The sequence below is a fragment of the Lagopus leucura genome, unplaced genomic scaffold, assembly GCF_019238085.1.
Source record: "Lagopus leucura isolate 7727_CA_CO unplaced genomic scaffold, USGS_WTPT01 Super-Scaffold_100001, whole genome shotgun sequence".
In the NCBI taxonomy this organism is placed as follows: domain Eukaryota; kingdom Metazoa; phylum Chordata; class Aves; order Galliformes; family Phasianidae; genus Lagopus; species Lagopus leucura.
The window spans coordinates 101,165,605-101,190,579 of record NW_024962262.1 but is presented as its reverse complement, the minus strand read 5'-3'; the positions used below and the strand labels follow the sequence as shown (position 1 = coordinate 101,190,579).

Sequence of the window (24,975 nt, the reverse complement as noted above, 5' to 3'; positions counted from 1 at the left end):
CGCCCGCCTCCCGCCCGCAGCCGGGGCCGCCGCTCCCGCAGCCTCGGTCCGTGACGTCATGCTGCAGTGGCGGGGCGGGGCCGCAGCGGAGCAGCCGAGCGAGGGCGTGGGCCGGGCCGGGCCCGCCGCTGTCCAGCACCGCCGGGCGGGCCGGGAGCAGCAGCCGCCGTCGCCGCCGCCGCCGCTGCCGCCGCCGCTATGGGAGGCCGTGGGCCCCACGCAGCCTTCCTGCTGCCGCTGTTGTGCCTCTGGGCCGCGCTGCCCGGCGGCTGCCCCAACAAAGGTGAGCGGAGCGCCGCGGACACGGAGCGCCGCGCTCGGAGCGGTCGCGCTGCCGCCGCTGTCACCCGCAGCCCCGGCGGGGGGCTCCGGGTGCCCAGGCTCTGGGGCTCGCTCTGCCCTCTCAGCGCCCTCATCATCCTTCCATGTGCTGGCTCCATCTCCTACCGCCTCCCTTTTCAACAGTCTTTGGTTTTAACATCCGCTTTTCATTTGCCCCCTCTCCACCCATTTGTCTCGCTTTGTGCCCGTTTAGCTTTTCTCCCGTAGCATGCCGAGAGGGAGTATGCTGCACCTCCATAGACCCCTCTGCTCCCTGAAGCACGTCCCCCATCTCCATCTTCTCATACCAGCCCATGCGTCTAGAACATGTCAGTGGGAAATGTTGCAGCAATTATGTGTTATCTGTGCAGGTGGCTTACATAAAACAGTACTTTATGTGCTAAATAGGGAAAAATAAAATAAAATAAAACAGAAAGACCAACGCCGAACGCTGCAGCTCTAACACACTGGATGCAGATGTTCTCAGAACACAGAGTGATGGAGAAGGATGTAGGTTACTAGATCTGGGGCTGCAGACACAGGCACAAGAAATTCATTTTCAGGGAATCTGGGAGAAGATAATCCGTTGGGGTAGGAGAACATGAAACATGCAAGGGATGCAGGGGCCATCGGGAATGCGGCAGCTTGGTTTGCTTTCTGTGCTTGGGGAGGGATGGAGGCTACAAACAGGGTGCAGCACGATGCTCTGTGTGTGCTGGTACCAGCAGAGGCATTTATTTTGTGCTGCTCTGGTGCTGGTGGGAACAGTTGCGAAGCCAGGCCCCTCATGCTCTGTATTTTCTCTCTGTGAATTTACACTCTGAAACACGTACACATCCTTGGCAACTGATTTTAGCTTTATAGGAGCTTTCTTGAAAATGGCATGAGTCTGCATCCTAAAAATATCCCCCAAATGTATTTCTAATCCCCAAGAAATGATTTCCTAAGAAATCAAATTGGTGATTCCCAAGGTGCATGTGGATGCAGCAAAAGATTTCTGTCTCACCCACCAGCTTGTTACCCCAGCAACAGGGCGTATTTGGCATTGGTAGTTATGGGTTCCCACCTCATTGGAGAGGTGCTTGGATTGGGACTGACACATTAGGATCTGGTGAGGGCAAAGGAGGGATGAGGCAAAACATGGGTGCTTGTACACAGGAAAGATTCTTCCTGCATACAGAGCAGGATGGATATTTTTCGGGATTTCCTATGCAGTGCTTTATAATCTTAATCGATACGGTAGAAGAGAAATGCCAGCCCACACCTGGCTGCTCTGCCAGGCTGGGTCTGCCTGCTCATCCTACTGGTGCATCCCTGCTCAGATTGCAGTCCCACCACTGGCCCACCCAGCTCCAGCAGCACCCTTAGGTGCTGAAGTACAGAAGAGACTATTGATCGTAGGGGATGTTGTTCCTCTTGAGTCAATACAAACACCATGGCGGTGTGCGCTGCAGAGGATGAATTCACATATTGGAAGTAGTGCCCTTGAAGGGAGAGGCTTTGTATCCTGCTCTCTACCAGCTCTGAGCCATGCTGTGTGCAGAGTGTCGCTTGGTTGTAATAAATCTTGTTCTCCAGGGGGTGGGAGAGTGGGGGATTATCTGGGAATGGGGTTTGTAACTAGGACATGTAATGTAATCTCTGAGGCCCATTTGGCAGGAAGTGGGCATGGGGGAGGGGTTCTTAATTTATAACGATTTTACTTCTCTCTCCTCCGCCCTTTCCCTCCTTTATTTCTCCTTTTCCCTGCCCTGGAGCCTATGTGATAAAGATTAATTTACTATTTCTGGGCCTGTGACATTTTTCAGAGCCTCCGGCTGGCTGCTGCCTCCATGCCAAGCCTGGCTGGTCTACAGCCAATGGAGCAGCAAGGAGGGGCCAAAGGAATAGGGTGCCCACCATAGAGTGGGAAAGAAGGAAGGAAGGGGCTCAGCTATTTGATTTACATGTGGGGTAGCTGACTGGATGTGTACCTGGGGACACGTGTGAATACTTGCCCTTAGTACAGAGGATGGAAGGCATGAATGACAATGGATGAATGCAGCTCTTTTCTTCTGGGGGCACCCCAACGGAAGATGTCTCCTAGATCCTTTACTTATGATTTCAGTGCTCTAAAGTATTTAGCATTTGGAATCTCTCTCCAGAATCAGAATACTTGTGCCTCTTGATTTCATTTCTTTTTTTTTTTTAACTATCCCAGCTTTCCAGGGTACACAAATGCCCCTATAAATGCTTCTAAAAAGAGAGTATTGAGGTGAGAAAAAACACGTTGTTTCTGATGGTATCTTCTAGGAGAGGTAGAATAGAGCTGAAGAAAATTAGCTTCCTCTTCCTAGTCTCTCTTAGCCTTTATTCTAGAGATGAAGATGGGGAGGGGTGGTTATTGTCACTGCATGGTATTCTGCTCCTTTTCTACTGTGTCTGTCGTTTTGGCTAATACTTTCCCATGCTCCATCCCTTACCCAAACTCACCTCAGCAAATAAGCACAAACCCTGGATTGAAGCTGAATATCAGGGCATCGTCATGGAGAATGACAACACAGTCCTACTCAACCCACCGCTGTTTGCACTGGACAAAGATGCTCCTCTGCGCTATGCAGGTAGGTTGGTGCCAGCTCTGGGGAGGTTGGGAGCAGGGAGAGACCTCTAGGGAGGCAGAGGCAGGACCACATTCATCCCTGTACTAAATTCTGTTCAGGAAATGATTGCCTCTAAGCTTTGTTCCAGAGAAGGTCCCTGGTGTAGTCTAGAGCCAATTTGGGCATAGCTTGATTTAGGATCCTGTGAGCTGTTTCCCTTATGAGAGGAACTGAGGGTGGAGCCAGCTACTTTTTGACGCAGTTCTGCTATTTTGAAAGATCACATGCATAGCTCTGTGTCTACGAGGACTGAAGGAAGCTGCTGGGCATACTTCCTTGGCTGTTCCATATTCCTCACAAGAAGCACAAGTCCCTGAAAATACAGATGATGCTTTGATGCTTTTTTGAGGTTTGCATTCCTAGTACTTGCTTCAGCCATGCCTCAGATGCTGCACTCCTGCAACCTCCATCAGCTTTGGGAGACGAAAAGGGATCCTGTGAGCTGAACTTTAGGATTTAGGTTATCTTATCTGTAGTTCCCAGAGGAAATGTACACATCCTGTGTGGGATGGATGAGACATTATGGAGCTTCATGTTTTGGTTGTCTGTCAAAATGCACAACCTGCTTTGCCTCCCTGTGGGATGGAGAAGCAAACTAAGATATTCTTGAACATATAGCCCTAACACGTTTAGTTTAAACCTGTAATCAATCTCAGGCCTTTCTTGGTGCTGGGCAAGACTTCTTTTGGGGATGGTCTCCGGTAGAGGGCAATCTACACCATTAATGGCTGTAAACTGGTAGGGGAAACTCTCAGTGAATCAGAACTGCTCCGAAATGAGGTGGTAATGAGGGGGAAAGGAGAGTGTAAGTTAGAAAGGAATAAAATATGGCAGTGGGAAGCAAGAAGGCATATTTTACTCTACTAGTCCTCTTCATTCTCCTCTTCTTCTCTGCCTGTGGGTGCCAGGTGAGATCTGTGGCTTCAGGATACACGGAGCAGGGGTGCCCTTTGAAGCTGTGATACTGGATAAAGCTACAGGTGAGGGGCTGATCCGGGCCAAGGAACCGGTGGATTGCGAAGCACATAAGGAGCACACATTCACCATCCAAGCTTATGACTGTGGAGAAGGACCTGATGGAACCAACACTAAAAAATCACACAAGTAAGTACATGCAGCCGTAGCTGCATGTTACAAAATGCGATCTGTCACAGAAGTGCAAATGAAGAATGCAGTGAGAGCTCTTCCTGTTGTCATAATTATTATTCTCTAGCCACCCCACATGCTACAACTCAGCATGTGAATAAGACTCAAAGAAAACGGTGATGGTCCTGTTCACTAGCTGAGTCACACGAGTTAATACACCAGAAGCAAGGGCTGCTTGACTGCTGAGTCTGAGTGATGCCTTACATTGCTGTACACAGGAAAAAGGTCCAGATGACATTATCACCTTTTTCTCTGGGATGGAAAACCACTGTACAAGATTTTGCACGTGAACACTGCTGTTTTGAAGCCTAAATCTTTTTACTTGTTCTTGCCTTTGATATCTGAAAGTCAGTCTGGTACACAAAGTTACTTACTCTAAAATCTAGGTGGTGTATGGCTCCTAATCAGCTAATCAGTTCTTATTGATGTTTCTCTGCCTTAGGGCCACAGTGCATGTTCGAGTAAATGATGTGAATGAATTTGCTCCTGTCTTTGTGGAAAAGTTGTATCGTGTCGCAGTGACCGAGGGAAAGCTGTATGACCGCATCTTGCGTGTGGAGGCCATTGATGGAGACTGCTCACCACAGTACAGCCAGATCTGTTACTATGAGATCCTGACCCCCAATATTCCCTTTCTGATTGACAATGATGGTAAGAATCTGAATCTACCACGAGTACACTTCCCCTTTCCCCTTTTCTCTCTCCCTCTTCCAGTCCCATTTGCTGGCAGAGCTGAGACACACTTGCTTTGATTCCTCCATCACTGCTAATCTCTGTCTTTGTGCAGAGATACACAGCAGCCATTTTTGTGGATGCTACTGCATGTTACAAAGTGGCACTGTGGGAGAACGCAGCCTCTTTTTGGATGTTTCTATAGTTGATGAAAAGTAGAGTTGTTTTTAGAAGCAACATGTTTGAGGAGACTTTCTTCCCCATTGATCTATTTATTTTGCTAACCAGGGAACATTGAAAATACGGAGAAACTTCAGTACAGTGGAGATCGTCTCTACAAATTCACAGTAACAGCCTATGACTGTGGAAAAAAGCGGGCATCTGATGATGCTGAAGTGGAAATCCAGGTGAAACCCACCTGCAAGCCCAGCTGGCAGGGTATGAAACCTCCAGACACAGTTATGTCTTCCCTTTGTGTCAATCTACTCAGTCCTACTTACCAAAAATATTTGTATATATGTATATAAATTTGTATACACATATATGTTTAAATTCTGACACCAAACCAGTGATTGCATCTGAGATATCACAAAGCTACTGGAAGGCAACTCTAACAGAAGAAAATTATTCCCTTGATTACTGTGAACTTCTTCATATTTGATAAGGCTCATAGATTGCGTTCATAGAATCACAGAATGGCTTGGGTTGGAAGATCATCTAAGTTCCAATACCCCTGCCACAGGCAGGACTGCAACCCCCACTAGATCAGGCTGCCCAGGCACCTGACTAACATGGCCTTGAACACCAACCAGGAATGGGGCAGATGTGGATTGCTTTGGGGGCTGCTCATCTCGAGGAACTCCAGTTTTTCCAGGGGTGATGTGTGTTTACAAATTGATTTACATCATTAAAATTAAAGAGAAATCAACACAGCTAAATGTCTACTCAGCCTTATAAAGAGAGGTTGAAAATCAAGGGAGTGATGCTACAATGACACTAGTTATAGAAGATGAGAATTTGGACTATCTGTGCTTCCAGGAAATTTTCCCTTGCACTGATGCCAGCTGCATAAAGTTGGTTTTCAATGCTGAAGCGAACAAAAATCTTTGTTTATGGGCTGGTACATAAAAGCCACTTGTGTTACCAAGTTTTCTGGCATTAGGTCCTGCCAAGGGACCTAAGCCCTCTCTCTCTCACGTTTCTTCATTAGGCTGGAACAAGAGGATTGAATACACGCCGGGTGCAGGCAGCCTCGCGCTATTTCCTAGCATTCACCTGGAGACCTGTGATGAGCCCCTGTGGAATATCCAGGCCATGGTGGAGCTGCAGACAAACCATGTGGCTAAGGGCTGTGACCGGGATAACTACTCTGAGAAATCACTACGCAAACTCTGTGGTGAATTGATTCTTTCCTCCCCATTTCCCTGAAGGGATTTACAGCAATACTCCTGCGCCTCACACAGCAGAGCTTCTGGGACGTATTCCTCCTGCCTGCTGTGGACAGCAGGGCTGTGAGGACACCTAGCTCAAAGGCTGTGTTGAGGGACAGTGAGCACCCTGACTGTATTTGTAAGGGGCCCTCTGTGCTTTCCTTACTGGGAAGCCAGAGGCTTCTGTGTGGTGTCTCATTGTGCAAAGTCTGTGGGACTTCCTTCACACAAATGGAAAAACACCATTCTTCTCTGAATAAGAGGAGGCCTGCAGGCCATTCTTCCTCTCTCTGTACTCTGGAATATTACAATGAGCCCTATGCCACCCTTTTCTTCTGTGGCCCAGTCCCCAAACTTGTTAGATTTCTGTGCTCCTGATTCCTGACTTCTTCTGTTCTTGGTAGGTGCTGCCTCAGGAGAGATTGACTTGCTGCCTGTGCCTAGTCCCACGGCAAACTGGACTGCACGGCTCTCAGTGCACTACAGCCAGGACAGCAGCCTCATCTACTGGTTCAATGGCAGCCAGGCTGCCCAAGTACCTGTCATGAATGGGCTGAATGCTCATGAGGGGCTGAGTGACCACTTCACCCTGTCTGTGTGGATGAAACATGCTGTGGTGCCCAGCAAAGGCAGGCGGGAAGAGGAGACAGTGATCTGCAGTACAGTGCAGAGCGGTGAGACACTTTTCCTGGGGAGGTGACACTGACTTGTTAGAAGGCATTGTCCCTGCAGATGGAAATCCCCACGTCCCAGAGCAGGGCTCTCCACACGGCTTCTTCTGGGAGCATTCAAACACACTGTGAACACATGGTGCCGAGTGCCAGTCATGCAGGCTTGTCATGTATTTTTGGGCTCTGGCTAGTGAGACTGCTTTTAAGTGTGATGCATAATGCCTTGTGTTTGTCCCGTGGCAGAGGATGGCTACTCGCATTACTCTCTGGCTGTGCATGGCTGCCGAATTGCTTTCCTCTACTGGCCATTGCTGGAGAGTGCAAGGCCTGTGAAGTTCCTCTGGAAGCTTGAGCAGGTGAGGAAGTGTTTACCTCTTTCCAGTGCTCTTTTTCCTCCTTCCCCTTGCTGACTCCTTCTTCTGCTGTCTAACACAGGTCTGTGATGATGAATGGCACCATTATGCTCTCAACCTCGAGTTTCCAACTGTCACACTCTACGTGGATGGTGTCTCTTATGACCCTGCCCTCATCCATGACAATGGCCTCATTCATCCTCCACGGCCAGAACCCTCAATCATGATTGGAGCCTGCTGGGCAGGTGAGTCTCACTCCCTGAGGCTTGCTCTTCTCATACAGGCAAATGGAAGTGAAGGGAGAGCCAGAAGAGGTAAGAAATGCTGGCTAGGACTAAATTTTGCAAAATACATTGCAGCCATCATGTCTCCTTGGCACCAAAACCACTGTGGCTCCTTCCCTCTTATAAACTAAGCCATAATATTATGCCATGGTAATAATAGCTTGGGTTTGATTGTCAATGGCAACTTCCTGGGTAACAGAAGTAGAACATGTGATGATTAGCTAGCTTTCATGCAGTGAAGAGTTGAAACTCTGTACATCATTCAGGTGATGGTCTTTCTATCAAAGCTCTTCCCCAGAGAGCAGGGGTATTATTTATACTGCTGACTGTATTGGTGGTGATTTGTGTGTTGTGAGGATCTATACAGAGTAGTCACAAATCATTCTGTGCAGGAGTTGGATTGGAGGACAAAGATCAGATTAGGAACATATTTAAGCCACTAATGTATTAAAACTGATTCTGTGGAGATGTAAGACTACATTGACCAGGATTTCAGCATTCCTATGAGACTGGATCAGAACAGAACTAAGGAATTTGCCTGCTCCTTGCCTTCACTCCAGCAGAAATTGCTAGCAAGATCAAACCTTTATTGTAGTCCTGCTTTTCCCTGCTCAGGGATCTCCCCACAGCTTGATTCTCTCTATTAGTCTTTAGTGATCAACAAACATTAATCAACCTGAATCACCCTCCTGAAGCTGCCTGATTTTCAAAGGGATGCTCAGAATGTGGCTAACTGATAACATGGCAAGGAATGTGCTCCATAAATGGAAATAACTTAATTTCCTAGAATAGATATTGTAAGGAGGAAAAGTAAATGTTATACTTTCTTCTTGTATTAGATCCAGTCTCGTCATCCCCTTCATGAAAGGGACACCACTGTCTTTCATCTGCGGAATGCTATCTCTAGGGCTGAAGGGTGCACTGCTTTGCATGAGTCCAGAGCTGTTCTTTTGTTCAGCGCTGGCTGGCTGATGCAGGCACTCATGTAGATACTTGCCTGATCCTGTAACTGTCCTTTTCTAGTGTGTAATTGCTTGTTCTCCTTTGCAGAGGAGAAAAACAAGGAGAAAACCAAAGGAAATGAGAATTCCACTGATACTATACGAGGTAGGAAAAAGAAAGAAGGTGGTTCTCTTCTCTTCACTATGCATGACTATATCACTTCTTGCACGGTGCCTTCCTCATGCAGCTCCTTGATCTTGTCCATCCACCTCCCACCATCTTGGGAGGAAATCCCTTATTTTCTGGCAGATTGATCCTTGATACCTTGATGTTGGTAGAGCATGAAAATGCTGATGGGACTACATCCTGCTTTGAGAGATAGAGTATGCTTCTCATGTGGAGAAAGTGTCCTCGTGTCTGGTCATTAAAGCTAGTCTCTGAAGAACACGGGCCATTGGAGACATCAGGAGATGTCACCTCATCCCTAACTATCTGTGGAACATACAGTTTCTTTCAAAAGCCCTCACAGGAGTAAGAAGGGGACAAGAAATTGTTTCCATTTGGCATTCAGCAGTGTGCAGAAACTTCTCTATGCTACCTACTTGTCACTGCCCTGGTCTTTCTGTTGGTCTTTCCTCCATCTGGAATTCAAAAAATTATCTGCAGTATCATTCATCTTTTTGTTATCTTTGCTTTTCCATGTCCTGTGCACCCCTCTGTTCTCTCCTACCTCTCCTAACATCTGTACGTACCTCACACTGTTGCTTTCATTGTCATTGCTCTTCCATGTCCCATGCACCCCTCCGTCTCTGTCTACCTTCACAGTGTGTCCCTCACATTTTTTTGTTGTCTTTGTTTTCTTCCTCACCATGTCTCTCACACCCTCCACGTCCCATGTTTCCCTCAGGAGATCCTCTGTTGATACACCACTACTTCCATGGTTACTTGGCTGGCTTCACTGTACGCCCTGGTAGCTTGGAGAGCCGGGAGGTTATTGAATGCCTGTATGCCTGCCGTGAGGGGCTTGATTACAGTGACTTCGACAGTCTGGGCAAAGGGATGAAGGTATGCCCATCTGCCCAACTTGCATGGGTCTCTTCCACTCTCCTCCCTGGCCTCGCTTCCCTGAACTTTGCCTGCTCTGCCACCTCAGATAGCTCCCCACCTTTCTCCTTTGTGTCTCTCTTAGTCTAGGGTGTAGGCATTTGCTAAGGAATTCTGAGTATTTTCTTCTTGTTCACCTGTAGGTTCATGTGAACCCCTCTCAGTCCTTGCTCACTTTGGAGGGTGATGATGTGGAAACCTTCAACCATGCTATCCAGCATGTGGCTTACATGAATTCACTGCGCTTTGCTACTCCTGGAGTCCGGCCGCTCAGGCTCACTACTACTGTCAAGTGAGTAGATAAAGCAGCACTTCTGTCTAAGTTCAGCAAGAGGATTACCTCTCTTTTGGCTAAAATTACACTCACTCACCTTGTATTTAAATTCTAATTGGTGGTCTTGAAATGGGTGAGAGTCTTCCTGAAAATAACTATGAAATTATCCAATTGGGTACTTTAATACAGGTTTCCTAGGATCTTAGGGGGTAGAACTTCTGCCTTGCTGATGGTGTTCCAGACATGTGGGCTGTTTTTAATTTTCTCTGTGGTGTGTGAATGTGACTAAGTCACCTGAAAGCCAGTGATTCCTACCGCACCTCTCTGTCTTGCACAGCAGGACACAGGGAATCTTTTAGAATCTTTCTATCACAAAAAAAAAAATTCCCTTCATTGACTGTAATAGGCAGGAAACAGTCCTGTGAAATGTTGGTGGAAGCTGGGGCTAATTCTGATGCTTTCTGTTTCTCTCCTTCAGGTGTTTCAGTGAAGAATCATGTGTCTCCATTCCTGATGTGGAAGGTTATGTTGTGGTGCTACAGCCCGATGCCCCCCAGATCCTGTTGAGTGGCACTGCCCACTTTGCTCATCCTGCATCAGACTTTGAGGCTCCTGATGGAGTCCCCCTTTTCCCCAACCTCCAGATCACCTGCTCTATTTCTCACCAGGTGGAGACCAAGAAGGATGAGAATTGGCATGGCACTGGTGAGTGGAGTACAGGGTGAAGTAGAGACAAAATGGAAAGACCTGCAAATTGCTATTCTGCAGAGGAAGGAGAGCTCGTAGTTGTACTCGAAACAGGAGTTTACAAATACAGAAGCAAGGCATTGTCTGTTAATATGTAGGCTAATCAGTTCTTATCCCTTTCTGCTCCTCCCTGTACTTTTTCAATCCAACCAGTTCCTTGCCTCTCTTCTCCTTTTCCCACGCTACTCATTCCTAATCCCCTTGACATTTTACCTACATTTCCCTTTACCGAATCCATCACCAGATGTCCTTCCTGACTGTTCTCTCTCCACTCCTGCTTCCTGCTTCTCTTATTTCTTGTCCCCTCCCAGAGCTATACAAGAAAGGGTCAGGTTGGATATTAGGAGAAGGTTCTTCACTGAGAGGTGGTTGGGCACTGGAATAGGCTCCCCAGGGCAGCGTCATGGACTCAAGCCTGTCAGCATTAAAGAAACATTTGGGCGATGCCTGTAGATATATGGTTTAACAATTAGTTTGTTCTTTGTGGAGTCAGGAGTTGGAACTGATGACTCTTTTGAGTCTCTTCCAGCTCAGGATATTCTGTGATTCTGTGATCTCTTTCTGCATCACTTGTTCCTATGAATTTCCCAGTTACTTTCCTTATGCCTTGAATATCCTTCCCTTCAGTTTCCTACATCATGTTCACATTACTTCTCTGCACGACATGCTCCACGTCCTTTCACTTAAATTGTATCTCTTCTGCTAACAGGATTTTTTTGCTCATAGTTTTATGGTCAGCAGCTTGAGCTTCTTGACATAGAGAAAGTTGGTCTTGGCCCTACTGAAAGTAGTTAGTCTTCAAAATTGCTTGTCATTTTAAATAAAGATAAAATCTGAAACTTGGTTACCAACAGTTGTGAGGAGAGAAAGCTTTCAAAAGTACTCAAGGTCTGGGAATATATGGCAAAGTTCTTCATAATTATAACACTGCCATTGCCAAGTCCTTACAGCTGTGTTACCATGAGCCAGTCCATAACAGTATGTTGATCTAAAATATAAGTGACTTTCTTATGTGCATAAATAATGTAATTAAGACCAGAGGGAACTCTTCCAACAAGTAAATAGACTAACAGTGATTTTACTCAAGGTAAGTGCTAGCCAGAGAAAGAGAAGTCATTTCTTAAAAGTTCTTTTAAGTATCACTCTCATGCCTGCCTTTGTTCGTGGCTGATTGGCTTTGTGGCCCTGTCTTCTTTCCCTTGGCCTCTCAGTGACGGACACACGTATGTCAGATGAGATTGTACACAACCTGGATGGCTGCGAGATCTCATTGGTAGGAGATGACTTGGACCCAGAGAGGGAATATCTGCTCCTGGATGGGGCATTGCTGCAACAGAGGGGCCTGGAGCTCGTTAACACCTCTGCCTACCTCACTATCACAGGTATGTCCTCTCCTTGGCTGCAGCTGTCTATTTATGCCCCTTCCACTGTCTGTCAGGCATCACTGGGGGGAACACTTAACCCAGTGTGCTGGTGTACCTTGTGAGACATAACCATTTGCTGAACTTGTGGCTTTTCAAGTCCCAGGCTGTTTCCTTTAGGAAGCTTACTCTCCCAGCACACAATGCTAGGACATGGTGTCTGAGCTCTGCTTCAGGCTTGTATCACCCCTTCTTATTTAGTCCCACTGTCTATGGGGTCTCGTGTTCTTAGATGCCAGTTGTATTTTACATGACATATTAGGAGACAGCATATCCTCCAGGTTGTGGACTGATGCATTGCTTATATACACTACAGAATTTAATAGGGCACCTTTCCTTCCTTGTGCCTTAGCAGTGCAAACTGGGCTTTCACCACAGACAACTCCAGCTCTGGTGCTTTCCAAAATTTATGAACCCAGCCTTGGGTTATTCTGTTGCTCCTGGTTGTTACAGGGTTGATACCAAATGACTTTTAAGCAGGAGGTCTTTGATCCCCCTCCAATTCTCTCTTCTTGTACTCAGGGGTAGAGAGCATTGCAGTTTATGAGGAAATACTACGCCAGGTCTCATACCACATCAACCGTGGCGCTGCTCTTTATGAAAGGAAGTTCCACCTGTCCTGCACTGAGATGAATGGACGTTATTCCAGCAATGAGTTTTCTGTTGAGGTACATGGGTACATGTGTGTTTATGCATGCATGGTGAGAACACTGTGAACAGAAATGCACCCAGTGTAGACTATCACAATGAACACAGGGCTGAATATTTTTCACTCTGGTCTTTCTGCAGATGAGTGTCCTCCACAACATGAACCAAGCTGCTCATCCTAACCACATGCTCAATTCTCAGCAGTTTATACACCGAGGCCATCATTTACCCCCAGAGCTATCTGGCCACAGCTTGGCAAGCACCCATAACAACTCTAGTATGTAACACATCTTTTGGTTTTATTCTCTTAAGGTCGGGATGTTTATTTTCTGATATTCTGTTAGAACTTTGAGCAGGGGATTCCTTTCAGCCTCCATATATGTATTTCACTGAGTTCTTACACTGCTGCCCCACTTTTCATCAGAAAGTGGTCTGCAATATGGGTCAAATATGGGTCTTAGAGCTTGGTGCAACAATCCCCCTCCTCCAGTATTCTGCTTTCTTGATACAGCAGCAGTCTGAAATCTCTAACTGAGAAGGTCTAAAAAGAACAACTGTAAGCTGGTAGTGTTTCATTTGTGCATCTTGCAAAGGTGCTATGCAGGGTTGGGTAATACAATTTCAAAAAGAAGCTTCATCAGCAGGAGTGAAACAAGAAAATCAAGACTGCCACTGCTCTAAAAAGAGATGGGAGGTGGTGATCAGCAAAGGCAGAAAAATACAGGAGAGTGCACTACACAAATAAGATAAGTATTCTTGCTCCCAAAACAAAGGAGAGAAGCCTGAAAGCTAGGCTAGATAGATTTGTTGGTTTGCACTGTAGTCCTGTGCCACAAGCATGACAGCAGTCTAATTGGTTCTTCTGAGGCTGAAAATTCTAGGATCCTATGCTGGGTTTAGCTCCCTGTTGTAGGGAACACAAAGTGCCTTCTGTTCTAGCTTTTGCTGCATCTTACTGCAGCAACTTACCCAAAACTGGTGCAGTCCCGCAGCTGGAACTGAATACAGGGATAGCTTGTAGAGAACACCAAACATCACCCTTTGCTGTACTCTTCCCCAACTCTGCTTGATTTCAGCAAAAGCAAAAGGAAAAGTTGTCCCTACTATAAAAAGCTCCACAGAACAAAAACATGGCATGCTTGAGTTAAATTTTCCAGGAAAAGGGTTTATCTGGGGAGCCAGGGCTTGACTAACAGGTCTAGAATGAAGAAGAGATGAGAGCTGGGCTAAGACTCTTAGATGGATTTCCACTTCCATCCTGTGGAGAAGCCAGGCTTTGCCTGTGGCGGTTCAGAGCAGTCTGTCCCATGTGCAAAAGCAAAAGCAAAAAAAAAGTCTTATTTTGGTTTCTCTGTACTGCTTACAAAGAAATCACACTATTAAAATCATCCTCGTGCCCTTGCAGACTCTGCCCACCACACACCTCTCTCCTGAGGAGAAGACATGAGTGACTGCTTTATGACATGTTCTGGTGATTTCAGAAGCTAAGCAGAGTGTACAGGCAGATCTGAAGTTAGTGAACACCTAGACCTAGACATTCTGGGAAACCTTGAGCAAGGATACAGCAGCAAAAGGCAGGAATCACCTGTGCCCAAGGGAGCAGAAAAGTCAGGACGTATTCCTACCTAGACCCAAATTGTACATTATATCCAGCAGCCCTCATTGCTGCAGGGTGGGTGTGGGTCAAGTCAGAAACGCGTTTATGTGAGAGTCTGTAACCTCCTTTTTCTTTTTTTCTCCAAAGTGGTCCCCAGTGCAGCCACTATCATCATTGTGGTGTGCGTGGGCTTCCTGGCACTCTTGGTGATCCTTGGCATCCTCCGCATCCACTCACTGCACCGACAGGGAATGGGGCAAGAGGTCCCTGAGGCTGCTGCAGAGGGGCACACAGGCACTGGCAGCAAAGAGAGCGATTTGTTCTGGGACGACTCGGCCCTCACCATCATAGTGAACCCAATGGAGGTGAGGAGCAGTCACAGGAACCAGGGCTGGGGGGGTACAGCTAGGCTGCCAGAACCTTTCTCTTACGATAGTCTCATCTCTCCAGTCTTACCAGGGCCGTCAAGAGAGGGCTGCAGAAAACTGTGAGGGCAGAGCAGGTGAGGGCATGGAAGAAGACGATGACAGCAGTGATTTGGACACTCCTGACTCCCCAGACAGCAATGACATGGATGATCGGCACATCATTGGCAAAAATGACAGTGCTCACTGCTATTAGCAGCTTTAAAACATCTGTCCAGTGGATCCTCTGAAACGTACGGCTGGGAGGAGGAGGTGTCTTTAACTTCCTTTTTCCCCCACCTTGTACATGTTCTCCTCCCTCACGTCATTTTTGCCTCCCATGCTCCTTCGTCTTCTGCCATTTTCATTGTGGACATTCCCTACGATTGACCCCTTCCCCCCCCCCCCCCCCCCCCCGTATTTGGCTCTCTAGAGACACATATTTGGGCACTTGCACATGACTGTGGCACAGTTCAAACTATGATGAAGAAGGAGGGGCTTGGAAAGAAGAGAAATGTGGAAAGAGGAGCCAGCCATATGGCTCAGAGCAGGGTCTCTCACAACCCCTCCCCAGATATTATATATATATATATATATATTGTATATTTTTTCAATGTTGTTGTTTGAGGTTTATTCTCATTTCATGCAAAACAAAACAATCCAAAAAAAAAAGAAAAAAAAAAAAAAAATCCCCACAACCAGAACACTGCAGCTTGTGCCACTTTGTAAAATTGTCGATACTCCTGAACTAAATGAATGATGGTAAGAAGTATGAGGAAGCAAAGTGGATTTTAAAATAAATGGATTTCAAATATAAGGTTCGGGGCTTCTGCAGTTTTTCCACTATAAATTGTGAAAGAAGCTGTCTGTGTAGCCACTAATATAAGACTGGCGATTGTCCAGACCATGTATTTATCAAAATTATTGCCTTTTATCTTGGGGATGTGTTGTGTTTTTGAAGTGTATGTGTTGTTTCAATTGTTCCACCTCCACCCTCCTCCCCTTATCTTTTTGAGACTCAAATTATTTTCTTTGAACAGACAACGTAGTCTTTCTCAGTACACCGGGCTATGAGCCCACAGAGGAACAGAAGGCATCCCAGCCCATTACCACAGGCAAACATAACATATGCAGGAAAATCTTGATAATAGAAAAAAAGTAAGGCTCACATCAACAGAAACAGGCTAAATACTCAGCTTCATCCACCTTTTACACAAACCACTTTCTTCACAAGCATTTAAGAGTGCATTTCATATCAGGGACTTCAGCTTATAGCAGAACAGCTCCAGCACTTCAGAGGGAAGTTGGTGTACTCCTCCTTCTGCTACTCAGGAAAGGAGGGGACGCAAAAAGATCACGTATGGGCAAGATATGGCTGTGAGGACAGCAGCATAAGTTATTAGGGTAGTGCATCATAGCAAGTTGTGTTTCTTCCCTTGAGCTACTTGGTCCAGCTCTTCAGACCCAGCAGGAGGAAAAGAAGCTGCCAACTGCCTGACTTTTCTCAGGGCAATGGCTGCAACATGTTAAGGACCCACAGGAAAATTCTGCATTTAAGATGTTTGCTAGCATCCAAGGTTGAGGAATCCTCAAGGGTAGGAGGACAGCAGAACAGATAAAGAGTGAAAGAGCCCCCCTAGGGATATGAAAATGTCTCGGCATAAGATCTCTGCTTGCTACAACTCTCTCAAGATGTCTTAACCCTATCATGGGTAGCTGCGCCCACATTTGGTTGTTACTGGGTCCAGATGACACGATGATGCTGAAGCTCAGGTACGCATATGCTTTCTTCATCATCTCTTATCCAGTAAGTTTCATGTCCTTGTCTCATACAGGGAGCTAAGAGCAGGCATTGTCAAACCAGTGCCCTGACATTTTGAAGCACTGGAAGTATTGGAGTCTCCAGAAAGAAGAAAGGCTACATTGTATGTACTGGAGCAAAAAACTTTGGACAAAATAGTCTTACGTCCTGAGAATGCTATGCTTGACCAGTCCCAGTGTGTGACAAAAAGCACCACCTCTTGGACCAAGGAAAAAGACCACGTCTCTGGACTATGGTACTCTTATCTCTCCAGCCACCTCAGCCAAGTGCTACAGTGTGCTTATAAGGTGGGAGGTGCCAAACATACAATGAGTTCATAGGTAGCCATCATGATGGCTGTGTTGGGGATCTGGCGGATCAAGTGGGCCAGGAGCCCTCGGTATAAAGCCAAGGGTCCCTCTTCACGGACTATAAGCTGCAGAGTCTGTATAAAGGAACGATACCGTGACCCTTCTTCTCGCAACCGTGTTCGAATTACCTCTGGAGAGACAAGAAGGGAAGCAATATTATCAGAATGATCTCACAGGTGTGGCATCTTCTGTCAAGGGGAACAAAAGGAAGCAGAGCAGACTCACTCACCGTGTGGATATGCAATGCACGAGGCACATGTTTTGGAGACAGCAGCAGCTCCCATTAGTCCAAAAAAGTCACGGCTGTTTGCTGAAAGTGTGAATGGTGTAGAAAGGGAATGATGGCCGTTTCTCAGATGCTGTTTCAGTGCTTCATATATGACAAAGTGTATGATGGTCTCTGACACTCCAGCATAGGAGGCTGTGATTCCACGGTAAAATCCAAGAAGGCCCTCGGTACGGTACACGTGCACAGCACACTGGAGGGCATTACTGCCCAGCTCCCCCTTCACCCTGTAAAGACAAAAGTGAGGAGGGAGGGCTAGAATAGCATACTGCTCCACTGACCAAAATACAGTTCTGAACACAGATGGATGACTCTTCCTCAGTGTGCCCTGAAGATTTATGTTCTGATGGGCCAACCCCATACCCAAACCAGTCCTGATGAGGCATGGAGTGGTTCTGCATGTCTTGTCTGCCTTACCTGGCTTCCAGCTGCATCCTGGTTTTCACCAACCAGATGGGGTTGGTGAGTGAGGCAGAGGTAATGCCTGGAGAACAGAAGAGGAATAGAACAATAAGCACCAGGACACCACTGACAGTTTGGAAGAAGTTGCTGATCTGTCAGCTCCCTGAATTCTGCCTGGAAAGCTGCAGTAGTTTACAATTTGAGAGTGACCCTGAACTCCCATGAGAGATGTGACAATTAGAGAGTAGACTACCTGACTTTCCACTTCTTCCCTTATCCCTTATGAAGATAACTAGCAACTCTACCTTCCACATAACCCTGCTACAGGAGACAGGAAACAATAAACTTGTAAGAATTAAAAAATTTGTTAGAGATATTTTGTTTAAGATCTCAAGAGACATGATTCCGGGTGCACACTACAAGCTGCCTTCTCCCTACACACAAATGAATAGAGCTCTTTTCCTGATAGCAGCAGAAGAAGGAAAGACTAGATCTACGAACTGAAGAAACAAGCCTAAGAAGGATGAAGAATGAGAAAACACTTTGTTTAGTTGCTGCTCCAGATGTGGGGGAACAAAGGTTCAGAAGGCAGCAGCAATGCAGGTTGAAACCTGCTCACACTCACAAGCAGGACTCCCTAGCTCTGATTTGAGAAAGAAAAAGCTCACCTGCACAGGCTGCTGATAGCATATGTACTTTCTTGGACTCTGGTACAAGGACAGTATTGAGCCTCTCCTTCACACCAGAATAGGCAGCAAAATATATAGCCCTGGTTGGAAAGAAAGACAAAGAGGTTACAGCTCACCTACAAGAAGCACTGCTGTAGAGCTTCAGTCCAAATTTTATTCTCAGCACAAGTTTGTCTAACATGACATCACTACTGCCTCTACTCAGCGCACAGCAGTCATCCTATAGCTGTGACCAAAAAGTCCCAAAAATGCTTGCATAAAGGGGAAGGGCCCTGTGGCACAATGGGACTATTCTGTTTACTTTCAGAATGTGAAGCAGTAGCTGTCATGGAGGTTCTTCAAGAAGTGTACAGCGTAGGCTATCCTTGGAGATCAGAACTCACCGGGAAGGGGCAACCCCAACAAGGTTTGGGCCCAGACCTCGGAACAGGGATCGCATGCCTTCCTTCTCAAGAATGGTCCTATAGAAGGAAATAAACAAATCAGAAGAAGAATGAAGTCGGAGGATCTCCTGTTGCTCTTTCTTCTTTCTTCAGTAATCTTGCTGTATCTCCTCCTCATATCCATTGTTACCATTTTCTGCCTTGCTCTCCTTTTCTCTTCTTAGTCATTTATTCCTATCTTTTTCTGACATCAGCACTCTAAGTTTGATCAATCTACTAGCTGTGAAGCTTATCACAGTCTCAAAAGCTGCCTTGCAGACTCAGCATTCAAAGCACAGATCAGCTATGAGGAGCAGGTATATCTGTGTTCTGATGAAACTTATCATTGCACTTGTAGTTTCCAAAGCTTCAACCCAAATGCTGCTTTCCTCTCTCCACATGATGGCCAAACCTTCACTTCAATGTTGCTAACACACACATTCTACCCTGCCCTACTCACCTGAGCAACTTGAGCACTCCAGGGGCTGGTGGGGTGGGGTTCATCAGCCTCACACTCATCCCTGGCAGCTGTATCTCAGAGAGACACAGAGGTCGCAGTGCCAGCTGAGATGACTGCAGACGTGTCTTCACCACTTCCAGGGGACAGGTCAGGATGGCTCCAGCTGTGCCACCACATCTAGAACATAACACCATAGGTAAGGATGACCTCCATGTAGGAATAGGGTAATGATTCCAACCTTGCTTTTCCACTGTCTCTCCCTTCTAGGCTAGGTCCCCCAGCCTGCGTCACACACGACCTCCTGCTCTCTGGTATTGATTAATGTAGTAATGGCTTCTCTTGGGACATCTCCTGGCAGCATCGCTCTGAAACCATTTGAGACAAACAGTCCCAAGTCCACAGGGACACAGCTCGAAGTTGCTGATCTTTGCAGTCAGATTTTCCCAGAGTAAACAGTTCTGCTGCCCAGCCTCTATGCAATGCCTTTGGCTGACATCACCAGGCACTCTGCCTGTCCCCCGCCAGTGCAGACAACAGCAGCTTCTCCCACCCCTCTGCCTGCGTATGTCTTTCAACCCAAAATTCATTTAGCTCCACATTTTCAAGGCCTGTAAGCAGGGTCTATATTTTCTGCCGGCAGCCCAACTTGCTCAATGAAAGAGGGCTCGGGCCTTAATCAGATAGAAGTTATTTTGGAAACTCAAGTACCATCAATCACTAACTCTGAAAAGACACACATCCTCTTCTCCGCTTTCTGCCACCCAGGGACAAATCAGAACCAAAGAACTGTTATGTTCAATTCTCAGCTTCTGCCCATTCAGATCCTTTGACTGAAAGCTTTGCTCTTCTAGACGGTGCTCAGTATCTGAAAGGCTGTTCTGAGCTGAACTGACTTGAGCGCATGACTTGAGTGCTACAGCCAGAAAAAGGCTTGAAAAAGGGACAAAAGTTTCTACCTTCTATAGCCAAACTCACCTTGTTTCTTAAGAGACAGAGGGTGGAAAGAAAAAAAAATAAACCCTCATTTTGCTTCAAAGAAAGAAGAGCCAATGAAAGAATTACACAGTGTCAAAGAAGAATCGTGTGTATCAAGGGACTTCTGCATGAAGACATAGGTCAGTGGATTGCTAGAGCTCCTAAGAATTATTCTGGAACAGTCTCTATTGCTCACAGCATACATACATTGCTCTTACAGCCTTTACTCCTTGGGCAGGATAGAGGGGGGAAAAAAAAAAGAAAAAAAGGACTGAATACCTACTATAATGAAGTCCAAGGGTTAAAGATCTAGCTGCTAAATTGGTCTAAAGACAAGTTTTATGCAGCTAACAATGCCAGCAGCGAGTTACATCACTCCATTACACCTGTGCTGCTTTGCCAAGATCTTTGCAGGTCTAAGCAGTGGGGTAACTTGCAGAGCAGACGATCAGCACTAAATCTCTTCAGCAGCTGCAAGTGGTAGGAGTCTGGGATCAGGTGGAATGTAACCAAAAGCACTTAGCTCAGGCTCAGAAGACAACCCAAAGCAGTAAGTGTCCTGGCTCAAGTCCTCTGGAAATGTATTCCTCGAGGAAGGATGGAGTACAATGGTGACAGATCAAAAATGTCTGAATAAATTCTACAAGCAGAGCCGCTTCAACCTCTCACCTACGGGTTGGACAGATGCTGCGGAAGGACTACATTTAGAGAAGCAACTGGTACCCTACAGATATCTAACAACACACAAGGAGGCACAATAATGTATAATAATTTTTCTTCAAGAGCCCCTTACCAGAGCACGGTCAAGACATGAGTTTGAACCCATGCCCCAAGTATAGAGAAAAGTTTCTTGAGTTCAAGTTCCTCAAGCTATGATTGTGTACAGCCAATAGAGAAGAACTGAAAAGAATAATAATTAAAAAAAAAAAAAAAAAAAGCAAAAGAAATAGATATTTCTTTGCACAGTGGTTATTTAATCAGCAGTAGGTTTTCAAGATAAAAGGGGCTTTCTAAGCCAGTATGGCTAAATGGCAAGACTTGAGAATTTTTCCAATGAGTCAAAAACTCTACTAAACATATCTAAGGAAATCAGGTGAACCAGTTGCTCAGATCTATAAGAAATCTTAACTACATCTCATCATGCACATGATGAGACAGCTGCTCAATGTATAAGAAACACAGGTTTCCAAGATTCTTCTTTTACAGAAGAAATGGAAAGTAAAGCATTTTAATCACAAAGAGGTGAACTGTTGATCAGCCCAATACTAAAGAAGGCAAAGATAAGTGAACTCTAGTAAGAACAAAGCCATAACCAAGGGTATTAAGAGCTGGCTGAGGAGACTTAATGCCTACAGTTCTAAATGTTTAATATGTAAAAATATGTAAGAGGACAAGAGATCCATAGCAGTCTAGAAGAGAGTTCCAGTGTCTACCAGGATTCAAAATAAAATTATATTTGTGATAATTTATGCTGGTGAAGTTATACGGTTATATAACCTTAGATCCATACCAGCAAACATGTACAGCATCATACCATAGAGACTTAAAAGACACTTCATTCTAAACAGTATTGGTAGAGGGGCTACATTGGTTTTGTCTTCACGGAAGTTATCAAACAAAAGCTGAACTCACAAAAGCAACTACAAAGATGTAACATAAATCAGATTTTGTGAAACACTAACTTAGCACCTCACAAAACCATACTTACAGACCTAGAACTTTCTCTATAATATAGATGCTAAACATGTTAAAATTATAGCACAAAATATTGCAAAGGAAAAATAAAAAATAAAAAAATCATCCCCACTCTTCTCCCCCATTCCTAACCCAGTTATTAGAAAAGAATCAAACAGTGGTGATCCTGCAAGACTTTAATCGCTTACAGACCAGACCTAAAATTTTTCTCTTTTTTTCCACCAGCAAACAGGAGGTAACATTTAACATCTGATAAAATTCATGGGTGACAAAAGCTGTCACAGTAGCAAATAATGAGCAAAGGTGCAGAGACTGGCAAGTAATTAAAAAAATAAACAAAGAAACAAACAAACCCCAAACCATGGAACTGAGCAATCACCAAGCGTTGTTGCGTTGCACTTAAGCAGATTGTTTTAATACAGACAACACCCTAAAGCCATTACTCTTGAAAATGTAAGAGTCAATTACTGCAAAACATGAGGGAGAGCAGTAGTGGATAGCCAGTGCAACACGTACTTCCAGCAGTGCCAGAAAGGGCTAAAGGAAGGCAATAACACAGTCTCAGAATAGAGTACTTTTCCACATCTGTTTCTCTCATTTCAAAGTTTGCAAAGTCGACTGCAAAGCTTGAGGGGGCAGAAAATAAAAATACAAGTAAACAGAAATTTAGAAAACACTACTAACTTTTTTTTTCCACTAATGATGTGAAAAGGTTGTAAGATGCACAGTTCTGACAGGGCTTAGTGGCAATTCACATTTCAAACCTTATTTTGGCTAGCTGAAAATTGTGATAATTTGAAGACCTTTCAAAAAAACACCTCAGTCAGACAAACCTCCATCTATACCAGGATTCTGTCCATAATAACTGTTACCTATAGAAGAAACACTCCTGAAGAACACACTCTTAGCTTTTAGCAATTTCCAACTCACAGATTTCCTCAGCCAGATGTGTTGCATCACATTCAATAATGGCTTTAAACTGGCAGAGGGTAGATTTAGACTAGATATTAGGAAGAAATTTTCTTTAGGGTGGTGAGACATTGGAACATGTTGCCCAGAGAGGTTGTGGATGCCTCCTCCTTGGAGAGCATACAAGGCCAGGCTGGATGGGGCTCTGAGCGACCTGGTCTAGAAGGAGGTGTCCCTGCCTACAACAGGGGGGTTGGAACTAGATGATCTTACAGGTCCCTTCTAATCCAAACCATTCCATGATCTTATGATGATGGCTTTTCAAGACATTCTCCTTTTATTCATTGGTCTAAATGCACTTTGGGCACATAAAAGGCTTTTATCCTTTCAAATCCTGAGGTCAGGAGTCCCCCTCTTTAACTGTATGTTGTACTAAAAGCTATGTTCTTGCACTACTTTTGAACGATCCCCTCCGTATCCTATGATGGTCCCCTGTTCTTAGACTAGAGAATATAATAAACAACTGTTCCTTCATCAAAGAGATCTATTTAATTAGGTGAAACAATATCAGTTACTGTACACCGTAGTAATAACTCAAACCTCGTACTCCTTGGGTCTTAACTAATTGTAATTGAAGGATGACTGCAGGGACACGAGTGCACTGCCACTAACTGAACCATCTTGCTTTTTCAAGAACCAAAGTGGAAAATGAGGCTGAAGAAGAGGTTAAGAAGAAAGCTAAGAAGTATGAAGAAATACATATAGAAATGCTCAGCCTTTGAGATGCAGTGATTACCCAATTCAAGGAAAAATTAATGAAAGAGAACAGTGTGTAGAAAGTAGCACTGGGAACAGACAAGGCAAGCGTACAGAAGCAGATTGACATGGCACAGTTGTATAACCTGGAGAAAGCCTTCCTAACTGAGAGCAAGGAAATGATACGCCTTACCACACCCTATACTGAACACCTCGCTGCGATACAGACTCCAAGAGGCTAGTGGAATTGGAAAAGGGCGAGATCTTCGTCTAGACAAGGGAACTGGGCAGTCACACAGCAGGGCCGGAACGGCTTCGGGCATCTCGAACTCTAAGCACAATACCGTTCCGTGACTCAAAAGCTCCCGTCCGACCCGAGCTGCGGAACCATACTTTTACCCCGCGGCCTCCCGGGACGGCAGCCGGCGGGGGGAGGAGCGAGGGCCGCGGGACAGGGGGAAAAAGGCGCGATTCCGGGCTCCTGCCGCGCGTGCCGTTCAGAGCCGCGCCGCGCGGGCTCACTCACCCTCCGGCGAACAGGTGGAGCAGGGTGCTGTGCTGCGCCATGGCACGGCGCTCCATCGGCAGGCTCCGCTGCTCTGCGGCACGGCCGGGATCCGCCGCTGGCTCCCCGAGGGCGAGGCCTGGCCCGCTCGCATTGGCTCCTCGGACGGAGGCGGGCGGGCGGGCTGTGTGCCGGCAGCCCAGAATGCCGCCTGGGGGGCGGTTTGGTGGGGTTGGGCCCACTTCGGATCCCCGTGCCAAACTACGTCCGTGAGCTGTGGGCCGCCTGCTGACGGTGCTTGTGCCTGTACGTTGAATCCAGGTGTCCTCATGCTTGTGCATCCTCAGCGCTGTTGGGAAAAATTCTGCTCAAATAGGCTTGCTCAGTGATCCCAAAAAGGAGGTTTTTTACCTTGCTTTATTCGAATAAAAGGAATGTCTGCTGGGGGGTTTCCAGTAGGATCTCAACCCATCAGAGGTCACAATCTGTCTTTATCCCTATGCCCTGACACTGCAGTGAGCCCTTCCCCTGTTCCCGTTGTTTGTTCTCTATTTTCATAAAGGCATCTGCTAATCCAGTACTTGTTTAAAGTACTCAGGGTTCACATTCTTCTCAGTTCACTTACAACATGTTCAACCCCCCAGTAGGTACCCCTTTTCTTTGCTAATACATACTTAGTAATCTGGATGCAGAGTTTGTTGTTTTGTCCAAGTTCTGTTTGTAGCCTGTTGTAGCCTGTCCATCCCTCTTTGTCCTGTAAAGCAAGCAAGATTTACAAGCAATTGCTAAGCTAGCATCTCCTGCTATGTATCTGCAAGACAAATTTTATTTAACCAGTTCTCATCCTTCGTTCATCATATTAAGTTCTTGCAAGGACTTAATATCCTTTCTTCACTCATGTCAATTTTCCCTTTTTTATCATCTAATTATTCTTGCAAATAATTATTTTCTAACATAGCCTTTTATTATTTCTTGTGCAGTCCCAGGTGCAGTTGCATGCCTTTAGACCGTTGCCTTCTGCCCCCAAGTAATCTCTCAAAGGGAGGAGAGT

The 24,975-nt window shown here is 45.8% G+C and overlaps 2 protein-coding genes across 3 annotated transcripts; one reads left to right on the top strand and one right to left on the bottom strand.

Moving 5' to 3' along the window:
* Positions 1–203: 203 nt before the first annotated feature.
* Positions 204–15,470, top strand: CLSTN3 (calsyntenin 3). The gene is made up of 18 exons (XM_042867170.1): positions 204–283; positions 2,799–2,921; positions 3,869–4,064; positions 4,549–4,757; positions 5,067–5,216; positions 5,989–6,174; positions 6,613–6,882; positions 7,123–7,235; positions 7,315–7,477; positions 8,567–8,623; positions 9,366–9,523; positions 9,706–9,854; positions 10,315–10,541; positions 11,795–11,965; positions 12,527–12,672; positions 12,794–12,929; positions 14,397–14,614; positions 14,700–15,470. The coding sequence occupies exons 2-18, from the start codon at positions 2,846–2,848 to the stop codon at positions 14,868–14,870; spliced, it is 2,796 nt and encodes a 931-aa protein (XP_042723104.1). The 5' UTR covers positions 204–283; positions 2,799–2,845; the 3' UTR covers positions 14,871–15,470.
* On the bottom strand, positions 15,259–24,059 carry LOC122177602 (solute carrier family 25 member 33-like). Of its 2 annotated transcripts, none has more exons than XM_042867172.1 (7): positions 23,946–24,059; positions 19,085–19,261; positions 18,586–18,663; positions 18,182–18,282; positions 17,529–17,595; positions 17,055–17,338; positions 15,259–16,955 (listed from the first exon to the last, which is right to left on the bottom strand). In XM_042867172.1, the coding sequence occupies exons 1-7, from the start codon at positions 23,999–24,001 to the stop codon at positions 16,756–16,758; spliced, it is 963 nt and encodes a 320-aa protein (XP_042723106.1). In that variant the 5' UTR covers positions 24,002–24,059; the 3' UTR covers positions 15,259–16,755. The 2 variants fall into 2 exon arrangements, with proteins under 2 accessions (XP_042723106.1, XP_042723105.1); XM_042867171.1 differs by lacking the exon at positions 23,946–24,059 and adding an exon at positions 23,613–23,684.
* Positions 24,060–24,975: the final 916 nt, after the last annotated feature.